Consider the following 12743-nt stretch of genomic DNA (forward strand, 5'->3'; position numbering starts at 1 on the left):
GTCTTCCCGCACGTCAGACAGCTGAACAGTTGCAACTGCAGATGATTCTTTTTTTTTCCCTGATGGGCGGCTGTGCAACAAGGCCTCTACCGCCATCTTCTGGCAGCAGTCCGCAGCTTCTCTTACTTGCTCCGAACCAGTTGATGGAAACACTCTTAATGCGCTTTTCCCTTTTTTGCAAGATAACAACACCTCTCTGAGAATATTCTTGACAGTTGAACAGAATCCTGATGGTTTCATTTTTGTCCCACCCAGGTCCACTGAGGAGCCAATGGAAGAAGAGCCTGTTTTGTAGGAGAAGCTTAAAAAGGAAAGCACACAACAACTCCACATTGACCTCCTCCGGGCACCTTCTCTTCCTCCTCCTTTACCTTCACGGATTGTGTATAGGCACACACACATTCACACTGGGTGGAATTGTGTAGTTGTGGAGGACCTTGAATGGCTGAGGAGAACATTACAGAGGCAGGAGGACAGGGGTGAGGGGGTGGGGGCCTGTGGCAGAATCTCTTTTTTTCTACTGGAGGAGCAGACGACTTGTTAGCATCTCCATGGCAACCAGAGGAAGAGAGGGTGAAGAGGGGATACACCTCCGGTGTGACCGGGACTCTAACCCAACCTCTCTTTCCTCGTGTGGAACCTGCACACAGCACCACTGAACCCCACAGAACGTCTCCTGTCCTTTTGTTGAGTCCCCCGTCCGTTTCCACGGAGGGACTGTGACCGAGTTTGATTCCCGTCAGACCCCAAGCGGACGACTCGATGTCAGTTGGGCGTGTTGGAGAGACGCAGTCAGCCGGTGGACTAGGAGAAAAAAAACAAAAACACTTTTAAAATGAGCGGAGGATGAGGAGGAACTAGGTGCCTTTTTTTGTCCACAAAAAACAAACAAACCGTCCAATCAGAAACCACAAAACACCACCGCCGCAGCACCTCAGCAAAACAACCAGCCAATCAGGACTGAAGAAACACAGCGACGCGCACACACTCACACACACAGCTGTTGTTTCCGTCGGTCACTCGGTTTTTGTTTCTTCATCTGGATGCCTTAATTTGTTCATCTCACACCGTCCAGCAGCCGCGAGGGGGGAGGAGAGAGTTCATCACCTTGGGGGGGTAAGAAGCCTGGTCAAGCAACTTGGAGCTGGACTTTGTCTCAGCTCCAACAGTCTTCATGGCCGCTGCTCCCTGGTGTCCTGACTAAATTCATCTGTTTATTCTATATTAATGCTACCGTGAATAGCAACAGTCGATCAGACTTTTATGGAATCTGCTGAAAGTGTCTCAGGTCAGTTTAAAGCAGTATTCATGCACCTCTCTGCCTCTCTCTCTCTCTCTCTCTCTCCCCCCCCTTTCCCACTCAGTTTGTTTAAGTCATGTGACCTGAGCCCCACCCCCTTCTCTAAAGGGGACACCACAAACGCCACCATGTCCCTATTTTTTCCATCTTTATTGTACTATTTCTTGATCAGATCAATAAGTGTCTCCTGTCCTGTCGGTTACATCGCAGCAGACTCATTGTGGTCTATTTTCTATATCTGTACATACTTAAATGTATAAAAACACAAAATACTTTCCCCTTTTCTATAAAAAAGAAGAAAAATAACTCTATATAAATACTTACTATTTTGTCAAGCTTAATTAATATAAATGGGACGGACAGTTCGGAGCAGCGGAGTGTGAACCGGTTCAGTCCGGCAGCTCTACAGTTGAAGATGTCTCTCAGATGCGAGGTTCCTGCAGGGCTGTTGGGAGGTACTGCATTAGTTGTACTTGGTGTACCTGATGAGTATCTAGACGTGGGTGACAACTTAAGGGAAATACTTGAGTAAATCAGCTGAGAAAGAACGACTGCCGAGGCCGCGTGGTACCATCCGGCCAGGGTCCGTGAGGTTCTCCATGTAGAACAGTGGTCAGTAAAACCAGCAGCTCCTGTATGATGAGAGATGTATTAGGAGAACGGGGGGAACGTGAGGGCAGAACGTGATCAGGCTGTGGATCCATCAGCAGCTGCGAAGGGGGGATGGGTTCTGCCTGTCCCTGATCCTTGTTTTATCTCAGAACCAACAACTCATTTGTTCTGAACCTCCAATCAGGTTCTCAGCCAAACCAAACAGTTCTTGGTTGGTCTCGTGCACTGTGATGACCCCCAGTGGCCCCGAAACTTTGGGGGCAGGGCTGTGATGCTGAATCCTGATTGGTTGACTACTCTCGGCTTCTCTACTCATCATCAGCTTGACAACAGTGGGCCACAGGAACCTTTAGTTCCTTGAAGAGAAGTACCAGGAACTACTAGGTCCTGGTACTTGCAGTCTTCTGGTGGAAATGCACCTGTCGATCTTGTCTGAGTTGGACTGGTGCCATTGGTTCTATAGGCAGAACCAATGGCACCAGTCTCAGAACCTGATTTGGTAGGAAAAGGGCTCCAGAGAGGAGTGTCAGCGGTTGCGGTGCATTGACCCCTCATTCCAAAGATAAATGCACATGTGAGAGTTGAGTGTGTGACGGTCCCCATGGGTCCACGACTAGAACCACAGAGAGGTGAACTGCCCGCTCAGGACCCATGTACAGAGAAACCAGGTTGTTCCAGGTGCTCAAATTTATCTAATGATGATGCACCTTCATCCTGATTGGCGGGGCCTTGGGCAGGACCACAGTGTCTTCAGTAGAGCAGGAGAATCTGGTGCCAGGTCTCCGGATCTGGACCCCGTTGAAAACCGCCAGGAGGTCCAGGGCCGATGTTTCCCTCTAGCGGACGTCCAGCCACGGGTAGAATTCACGTCGCTCCTCATGCTGACTTTATCTCGTACTCTCCTTACGTTGTCACCCGCCTCTGTTTAGATGTCTCGTCCAATCAGACTGCAGTTATGGATATTTTCTATTCAGAGTTTTACGGTGTGGCTGTTAGCCCGCGGTTGATGACATCACTATCTGTTAGCCGGTATACAGATGTTAAGCACAGCTGGATGTCGTTGGTGTTGCTGGAGGTGAACGGCAGGCTCCAGTTCCTCTGGCAGGAGCAGGCAGGGCCGCTGCCCTCTGTAGGCAAACAGACGAAACTACACATTGGTGGCTATCGAGGTCAAAGGTCATGACCAGGTGACTAGAATGGTCCAGTGACTCTGTGTGTTTGTAGTCCAGCAGGAAATGGAAGCTCTGCAGCTCACCTTTTCCCGGTCACACAGATTCACTGCGATGTGACACGAATTGATTTGCTCTGATAGATAAAAGTGTCTCATGAACAGACATTCAAAATCAAGATGGCGGCGGAGTCGGTTGCGTTTACGTGGGCTGTGCTGACTTGAATGGGCGAGGCTTTCCTTGGTCAGGGTGGTGGTTTAACCGGCTCAGGCTGCAGGGAGGACACCAGCACTGAAGTACTCAAACTACACTTGAGCTGGTCGGTGCCTCGCCAAAGTTTGATGGTGCTTTCCGTCTGGAGGAGCGCCGGTAACGATGGAGCGGTCGCAGGGATGCATGGATGGAGACCCCCGGGGCCAACAGTTGAGGTCATCCGAGGCGCCTCATTGTGCTTTTCTGGGTGTGTTTTTGTTGTTATTTATTACCCGTGTTTTGCCATGGCACTTTACAATAAGGGTAGATTAACGGTTAGGTAATGCTGAGTTAACAATTAACTAACATGTCGAGTAATCGTTAACTAACAGCGTCCATGCTTACAGCCATCAATCAGACACCTGAAGGGGGGGGGGGGTGACAAAGAGCGTGAAGAAATGGTTAATTATGCGTAACCTTTTCACGAAGCATTAACTGACCGTTATTCCTGTTCCTTTACTGTAATGCGTTACTGAAGTTTTAAGGAACAAATATCAGTGTTTGAAACCTGCCAGCTGATAGATGAGCGCCACATCTGTGCATCCCTGAACATCTGTCCAGCCGTCCCGGTAGCCTGACCCACATTCATCAGGTCCAGCTCTCCGGGGTCCAGCAGCGCCACCGCGTTTCTGTTCCTCACGTCGGTTTCTTTCTTTCTGAAAACCGTCCACTAAGTCATGAGGGGCTCAAACTCCCGGGGAGGCCCAGCAGACACCACTGATCCCCTGACGGCTGGACCGGACCCCTCTATGATCCAGAACTGAACGAGCTGGTACGCAGCACCTTGGCGGGGTGGCAAGCACTGCTGCTGCCTTGGGTTTTATCGGGTCAAAGCAATACAACGTAAACAGTAACGCCATGATGGCACCGACCAGCACAGACGATGTCAAACTGTTGTCATGGTAACCAGTGCCGCCCCCCACATGTGCGGCCTGTCTTTTTACCTGTTGGGGTTTACAGAACTGGTTAAGTTGAAGGGGGGGGGGGTGTTGAAGAATGATCCACCGGTACAGGAACAGGTCCACACAGGACGAGGAACACCGTCTGAACCCACCGATTTGAACTAAATCCAGTTTAACACGGCAGCCTTCAGCTGATCGGCCCTGAGGTTCTGGTTCTAGCGCTGAGTCAGGGAATCTGCTGCTCTCCAGAACCTTCTGTTGTGAGGCCAGGAGGTGGAACCTGTTTCATAGTTATTAACAACTAATTCAGTTGAAGGAGAAAATGGCATCTTCTCGATTTCTGAAACACTAAGTAGCGTTAAAGCGGAATTTCTGACATCCAGTAAAACTCTTTTTTTCTACCTCTATAGAAACGTGAAAGTCCAAACAATCTCTGGTCTCTTTATTAAAATGGCGTGACTCCGCCCCTTCATGAAATAGTAACACCCGAGATGACGCGGACGCTGCAACCAGACTAGAGCTTTCATTCTGGTTCTTTTAGTCCATCCAGGTTTCTCTGACACTCATTGGATCTCTAGTGAGGCAGATTTCAGCGTTCCGCTTCCCCCAGGTTGAGAACCTCAGCTCGAACCTCTATAAGATGTTTGAAAACGTTCTGGAGCGTCTCAGCCCACTAAGACTGTCTGCAGGATCTTTGTCAAGTCACACAACTATGTCACTTTCCCCACCTATGAATGAGAGAACCACACGGTTGCTCTGGTAATGTGGCGGCGGCGGCGGCGGCAGCGGCTCAGTCCTCAGCTGCCGGGGGCACACGGAAGCACAGCTCCTGGTTTATTCTGGTTTGGCCAGTTCAGAGGGTGTAACAGCAAAAAAAAAAAAAAAAAAGGGCACCAGCAGAGTTTCTGTCCTGTACATTTATGATGCTTTGTGTTGTCATGGTGACCAAACCAGTCTGACATCACCTCCCCAGTCCAGAGCTTTACGGTCGCTCCCACTCACCGAGGTGAAACGCACACTCACTATTTTGCTACATGACTTAATACTGTATATTTCTTGATATGTTTGATACTGTGGTGTACATGTAGTGTCCTGCCATGATGCAGAGGGGAGGGGCTTCTTTGGGTGGGACGGACGAGGTTCGATGTCTCCTTCTCTCTCTCTCTCTCTCTCTCTCTCTCTCTCTCTCTGTTTTAGAGCTTTTCTCTCATCGTCGGGCTCAAGATCGAAAACTCAAAATGTTGGAACTGATCACAAGCACATTCCTGACTCTTCTGTCCTTGCTGTTGTTTGAAAAGGAAAAAAAAAAAGTTTTCCAGCTCTTTCCTGTTGCAGCGTGTGTCTGGTTCGTGCTGACTCACATGTATATAAAGTGCATATATATATGTGTACACATGTGCAATACACACTATTCGAGCAATCTATTACTGTGACTATTATTCTTCTTGATAAAACTTGTTTCAGCCCCGTTTTTCTTCACGTCTTGATTTCCTGTTGATGAATTGTCGGTTCAGCTGCAGCCGGGAGCTTAAAAAGGGACGGTGACTCTTGTGATTCTTCACTTTTTCTTTTTATTTCAGGGGTTTGTGGACATTTTAATGAAGCCCTTTTTTAAAAACTTTTATTTCTCTCACTGTAACGTTGTGATGTTGATCCTGATTATCTGTTTCTTTGTCGTTTTTTAAGTGGGCCTGTTGTTAAACTTGTCTGGAAACTCAATAAAGCAATTCACTGACTTCCTGCTGCTCTTCTCCTGATGATGAGGCACCCAGCGCGGCGGCCAGATGTTCTTCATCCAGATGTGACATGTGAAGTGAAATATATCATTCACCGTCCTCGGCACAGACAAACAGTGCCACCCTTAGCACAATGAGTAGCGGTGGAGAAGCAGGTTAGCACGCCACTGTCGAAGCTCGTTGAATACGGTTTCCTTCAGCTTTTAAACTTATGAGGTTAAATAAGTTCAGCTGACAAAACCAAATATTTGTTGACTAGAAGGGCGACTGTTTCAGAGAGGATGAGGAGGAGGATCCTGAGCCTGATCCAGTAGAACCACAGTGCACAGGAGGGCCACGGGTTGTGGACTTGGCAACGAAGGGGTGCGTTCACCTGCCCATCTGCTACCGTGCACTGTGCTAAGCTAACTAGCAGGCAGCTAATCTGAGAAGGGCAACAGAAGCTCGTCAGGGTGTGAGGTGGCTCCAGGGCCTCGAGCTTCTCGAAGTCCTGAACGTTGGGTTGATAAAGTAACGTGTCTTCAGGTCCACGGAATTTCAGGAGATGATGGGGGGAGTGACGCGTGGAATTGGAGAACTGGTGAGAACAGAAGTTGGTTTGAAGGGCGGAGAAAGGAGGGAGAACATCTTGGTTTTAAGGGCAGAACTCTTAGGAAGGGGGGACAGTCAAGCCACCCTCTGCTAGCCATGAACAAAAGTAGTCATGTGACCACAAGCTAAAACATCACTCAGGTCAACCTGAACTGAAGCCCAAGGAGAAAAGTAAGAGAACCAGAGCAGGGAGTGTCGTTACTGTCACACCAAGTACATTTACAAGGTTTCTATAGTTGCCAATCCTCCGTCTTTGAGCAATACTTCTCCCGAAAAGTGTATTTTTGTTTTCCGAAGACTCACAACTCAGCTCACAAAGACACTGTTCTCCTGCATCCCTTCTTTGTAGACAGGGCCAGCGACGTAGCTTTAGCTCGGAGCTAACGGACACTGACAGCTAACGGCAGCCACAGCAGCCAGTGACTGTAACAGCGGTACGAGTGAGTGAGTGAACCAGTGATCCACGCAAACTTTGAGCTAAAAAAATAATGTAATAAATTGCGTTCTAGTGTGAACAGTTAGTTTGTAGTATTCAAATGTCATGTTTAACACGACTGAGCTTCTGCTGAAGTGCTGCATGTGGACTCGACAGCGTTGATCCGCATCGTCTTCAAAGCTGCTGAAATGTCAGTAACTTGTTCCTGCTGCTCCTGTCTTCACGCCAACCTGAGAAAATAATTCAGCAGTTTTGAATTGTTTAATATTTTCAGCTCTGAGAATATTACACTTTTAAATCATGATATAGTTTATTAAAAAAGACATAAAAAACATCTTAAATTCCATTTTATACAACATGAGTGTGAAGCAGAGGTTTGAGCTACATGGTAGCATCGACGCCAACGCTGGTCTCATTCCCCCCACTAGAACGTTCTACCCTCATCGTCTCCATGTACCGCTCCAGGTCAGAGGCAGCAGTTTGTGCTGGAACCGATTGAAAGTGCCGTCATGCGAGACGTCACACAGGCAACTCTCAGGCTTCAGTCACAGTTCAGGCCATTTACTCAACTGTCGTTGTCCCCATCGACATGAATGGGGACCACTGGATTTACTCCCCCCTCCGGATCGTGGTGGTATGTCCCATCACAGCTGCTCACAGTAGACTTCCCTCTGGTTTATCTTTTGCTTCAAAAATGAAACAAGATCGAGAGCAGTGTCTCTGTGGAGCAGCAGGGATAACTCCCTCACACTGGGAGAACATCAAGTTCGTCTCCTCGTCTGTCCAAAAACGTGACGTTCTCAGAGAGACCTGTGGGAAGGCTGCCGTCGCTCCGTCAGATCTGGTCACAAGTGTGAAGATGTCTCAGAGGAAGAGTCAGGTGACCCGTCTGTCTCCACATGGCTCAGTAGGACAGGAGGACTAGCTCTATGGCGAGTAGATCTTGATGAGGTGCTGCAGCTCAGACGGGTAGCCAGTGACAGGGCAGCGGTGGTTAGCTTTCACGTATGTGTAGATGCAGCGGTAACAGAAGACGAAACCGGAGGTGGACAGCACTGTGGCGTTGGCATGAAGCCTACGGCAGAGGGGACAGTTCGCACTGCCGCTGTCTTCACTGCAGTCCGCTGGGACTGAGGAGGACTGCAGGTGGAGGGGGGGCGGAGGGGCCGGTAGAGAGGTAAGGGCCTTGGCGGTGCTCTGGTTGTCAGAGGAGTACCACCACTCCAGGAACTGCAGGAAGAAGACGCCCAGAGAGAGCGAGGTGGACAGGGAGACGGCCACGCCCCTCACGGCTTGAGACGTGAGCTGCATTGCTCGCTGGACAAGGCTGCAAGAGAAGAGCAAAGCATGAGGGGGGGAGCTCTGACATCAGACAAACGAGAACCGCGTTAGTTCTCTCTGTGTTCTGGTATGTGTGCTCATGTATGTACGCATGCATTCGGTCATGTATGTACACATGTATGTGCTCATGTGTGGTGCTGCTGTGAGCTCCTTCTGCTGAGGCTCAAGGAAGCTGTCCAGACTGACAGCAGGCAGGTGTCAGGTGTGGTGAGAGTGAGTCGTACCTGCCAGCTGCCGGGTTGTCAGTCCTGCTGGTTTTCAGCTCCATGTCTCTGATATCTTGCTGACTGAGTCGTGCCAGACGGACCCTGGCGAGCCAGAGCAGCGGGGTGTGAGTCCGGGCTGCTCCGAAGACAAAGAGCAGCTGCTGGCAGAAGACCCAGATCTGCCAGGCCGAGCTGACGTACGGGTACGCTGCCACGGCCGCACGGTAGAGCTTCTGGCTTCTGGTCTGAGCCAGCCGGATGGAGAAGTCCTCCTCCTCCCTCTGCCTGGCCAGCATGGCCTCCAGCTTGGCCCGCAGGTACGGCATCAGGCACAGAAGAAGAAGCGAGCGCCAGTGGGACTTCCTGTGTAGGCCCAAGCCAACAGGAAGTCCTCGCCCCCCCGAAACTCTTTTCAGGCCGTAAAAGTTCTCCGAGAAGGAGGCGCTACAGTGTGACAGGAAGTGGTTCTGGAGGAGGAGGTCCAGCAGCAGGTACAGCTCATCAAAACATTGCCACAGGAAGCCAAAGCGGGACGGGTTGGACTCGGCCAGAACCTGAGAGGTGTTGGTGTCGTTAGAACTATGTTTTGATTTATGTGTGTGGAATGTTTGGGGGGGGGGGGGTGAAGAGAGAGAGAGAGAGAGAGACTCACCTTGACAGCGTGTCTCAGCGCCGGCTTCACCGCCGCCATCAGAGACTCCTGGGCCAGGACCTCAAAGATGGACAGCTGCTCATTGGCGGCAGTGGAGGTCAGGTGAGCTCCGGCTTCCGCCATGGTAGCAGCAGAACCACGACACGCGTGGGTCGTTACACCGCACACGAGGACAAGTCAGGAGCAGAGCACATGTGGGTCCTTCAGAGAGACAGGAGAACTGATCATGACTGAAGCGTCGGCGTGTTGGACCTCCAACACCCCTGAGTCTGAATACCAGAGTAAAACCAGTAAGCTGCTCTGATGAGTCTGGTTCTGAGTGGGCCTGAAGTACCATGTGGTTCCAGCAAACACACATGGTACTTAATTACACAATTAAACGTGGTTCTCCAGCACAAAGGGCCCTGGTGTGTCTTCAGGCAGAGAACCTGAGAATCCTGCACAGTTCTTCACGACTACGGACGAGTAAACAAACACCGACACCAAAATGACGGCCAGTTCCTTGTTAATGATCACAACCCCTGATCACCTTCCTTCTGAGCAGAGTCCCTTGATGTTCTGTAAAATGAGACTCACCTAAAGAAAATGTGCAGAGATGAGCATCAGTTACAAAAAAGTACCCCCGGAAATGCATGTTACTTGTTGTGACGTGTTTGAGGGCAGCCGGACCCTCAGATGAACCGCAGCAGGCGTTTATTCACAATAATTCTCGTTCTGCTTCAGAGCTGGTTGAGTCACATTCACTGGATTTTAATCACAAACGCATTTGCTTGCTTTTGCGGTCGATGTCGGCCGCTTTGCTTTCGATTCCGAGCTCTCCTGGTAGCGGGGACGTCCCAGACTCGGAGAGGCACGCGGGCCCGTGTGTAGACGCCAAAATTTGGGAAGTCCCCGAGGTCTCCATGGCAACATTACACCAAACAAATGATCCTGTGATTCCTGATAAACGAGAGAACATCGTGGTTGTTAGCTTAAGCTTCTGATTCCAGTTGGAGTAGCGTTTATTCACAGCGGAAGTGACGCGACCACGGCTTCGGCGTGCATCCTTGAGCTGTGACCGACGACGCCAGGTTTCTGTTTACCCGCCGGTTGGTGCCAGGACTCGCTGTCGTTTGCCGGCGTCTCCTCAGGCACTTGTGACGACACGCGGTCATCGAAAAGGAGCTGTCGTTGCACAAAACACGCTGAACACCAAGAGGACGGCTCACTCACCATTAGTTTTCCTGCACGAAGACTCGAGACGCTGCAAGCCTCAAAGCCACCAACTTCCGCATTCTGGTCTTCTTCTTCTTCTTCTTCTTCTTCTTCTTCTTCTTCTTTTTCTTCTTTTCTTCTTTTGGTTTTTACGGCGGTTGGCAACCCACCAGATGGAGCATTACCGCCCCCTTCTGTCCCATTGCGGAACACCATCTTTCCCTACTTCTAACCCCTACACCTAAACCCTACCTCTAAATCCTAAACATAATCCCTAAACCTAAATCCTATCATACAATCCTGTATCCCTCAAATACTCTAAAAGAACCCTAACACTCTCCCTATCCTCCATCCCCAGAACTCCCTCCAGACTGATCTCACCCTTCCCCATGTTCCTCCACCTGTCCCTCATCACCCTCCTCTCCACCTGCCACACCTCAGGAGTACGTGCTCTACTGACTCTTCCTCACCACAGCCCTCACACAGCCCAGTGTCGTGCTTCCCCAACACCTTCAAAGTCCCGTTCAGCCCACAGTGTCCCAGCCTCAGCCTCACCTTCAGTACTTCCTCCCTCCTCTGCCCACCTCCACCCCTACACCCTCTAGCCCGCACACTCCTCTGAACCCTATACAAGTGCCTACCCTTCTTCTCTTTGTCCCACCTTCCCTGCCACATGCCCATCACCCTCTCCCTCACTATCACCTTCACCTCAGCCCTACTCACCCTCACATTCATCTCCACCGGCCTTCTTCTCCTTCTTCTTCTCTTTATTGGCAGCTGATAAGTTCCTGTGTTATTGCCATCTTGCGGTGGCAGTCAGTCATTGCTCCCCGGAATCAGCTCTCCTCCACCAAATTATTAGGCCCTGAGCCTGAAGGTACTTCATGTTTGCTCGGCAGATCAACACATTAGCAGCACTAAAAACACTAAAAACACACACTAAACAGTGTCCCAGCCCCCCCCCCCCCAACCCATGAGACAGCTCAAGAGCCGGTTTTCATATACACACCCATTCAAAACCTGGTACTAGACTGTTCTTGCTGTTAATGACTAGTATTCGTAGTGACAGGAAGAGGCGGCTGGAGCACAGTCTTTCCAAACTGAAGTGAGTGGATGACGGGAGAAATGTTGTAAACCTGATGTGGTGGTCCGTCCCTCAGGCTGGTTGTCACGTCTCTAAACGGCATCAAACCACGTTCACGTTATGTCAAGTCTTGTTCTGGTTCATCTTCAGTCCTGTTGTTCGAGTTGTCACTCATGTCCAGTCTTGTCATGCACTTCCTGTTTTATTTTGGTACGCCATCGGGAAAAAGCCCCAGCTGAGGTTGTTCTTTCTGCTCCAGCTCAAGAAGTGCAAGCTGCCTCAGGGGCTGCGGATCCAGTTCTGCCCGGCAACACTGGAGTCCTGGCTCTGTTGAGCGGCTCAACTAGAGCCACCGAACAGGACAGGAACAGGCTTCAACAGACACTCAGGGCTGCAGAACCATCACCCGTGTCAGCCTGCCCTCCATCTGGGACCTCTCCACCTCCAGAGTCAGGACACAGGCAGGCAACATCTCTGCAGACCCTTCACAGCCTCAGAGCCCTGCACCCAAAACATCCGGACTCCAGAGCAGTTTCCTCCCCCCCCCGCCATGAGAGTGAGGAACTCTCAGCTGGTCCCCGCTGAGCACCTGCTGGAAACGCTGGCTGTTCACAGCGTTCCATCCAGATATCTCACTCAGTACAGGGAATTTTATTTTGCAGTATTTGCCCTCCTCACGCTGCACGATGTCTGTTTAAGTACTTGTTTTTATGATAATGTTTATAGTAGCTTGGTTTATTTTTGTACAACTCTTTAATCCCTGTTGTCAGGAGAATTCATTTGGCTTTTATTTTGAAGTGTCACATCAGATCATTCTGGCATTTGTTGAGTGACACCCCGAAGTTGGTCTGCTGTCATTAAGACTTGAAATGGTTCTATGGAAACAGAGTTTTTTGTAACTTTTATTTTGAAACCCTTCACCGGATGGTGTATTTTCTAGGTGATACCCTGTTGTAGTCTGCCACCAATGTGAAGTGAAATGATTTTCTGTAAAGTTTTGTTTTCAAAATCAGTCTTAATTTACAAAGTACCGAACCCATTCATTGCTAATACCTAAGACGTCATAGGGCTCTTATTTTGAAACCCTACGTCATATTGGTGTGCTATTTCCTGGGTGAAATGAACATGGTAACTTTTATTTTTTAAGTCATGAGAACATTTCTTGTTAAATCCAGCCTTCAGCGCTCAACCAGAGAGCCCAGTAAAGGAGCTCAAGCCGTCCCAGCGCTCTTTAAAAGGACGACTCAACAACTGGTGGTGCATTCAAA

The 12743-nt window shown here is 49.9% G+C and overlaps 2 protein-coding genes across 5 annotated transcripts in view; one reads left to right on the forward strand and one right to left on the reverse strand.

Annotated features, from left to right (window-relative positions):
- Positions 1-5971, forward strand: part of hdac5 (histone deacetylase 5) — a 61471-nt gene extending 55500 nt beyond the window's left edge. For all 3 annotated transcript variants that reach the window (XM_086183927.1, XM_086183926.1, XM_086183925.1), the window contains one exon: positions 256-5971. In XM_086183927.1, coding sequence (XP_086040053.1) covers positions 256-295 — 40 coding nt within the window. In that variant the 3' untranslated portion in view covers positions 296-5971. The remainder of the gene's footprint in view (positions 1-255) is intronic.
- A 1285-nt stretch (positions 5972-7256) lies between these two features.
- On the reverse strand, positions 7257-10599 carry pex12 (peroxisomal biogenesis factor 12). Of its 2 annotated transcripts, none has more exons than XM_086184686.1 (4): positions 10410-10599; positions 9198-9398; positions 8564-9099; positions 7257-8325 (listed from the first exon to the last, which is right to left on the reverse strand). In XM_086184686.1, the coding sequence occupies exons 2-4, from the start codon at positions 9318-9320 to the stop codon at positions 7926-7928; spliced, it is 1059 nt and encodes a 352-aa protein (XP_086040812.1). In that variant the 5' UTR covers positions 9321-9398; positions 10410-10599; the 3' UTR covers positions 7257-7925. The 2 variants fall into 2 exon arrangements, with proteins under 2 accessions (XP_086040812.1, XP_086040813.1); XM_086184687.1 differs by lacking the exon at positions 10410-10599 and adding an exon at positions 9774-10370.
- Positions 10600-12743: the final 2144 nt, after the last annotated feature.

Source organism: Aulostomus chinensis, chromosome 18 (genome assembly GCF_037954235.1).
Source record: "Aulostomus chinensis isolate RoL2024-O1b breed Wild chromosome 18, RoL_Achi_v1.0, whole genome shotgun sequence".
NCBI classification, from domain to species: Eukaryota; Metazoa; Chordata; class Actinopteri; order Syngnathiformes; family Aulostomidae; genus Aulostomus; species Aulostomus chinensis.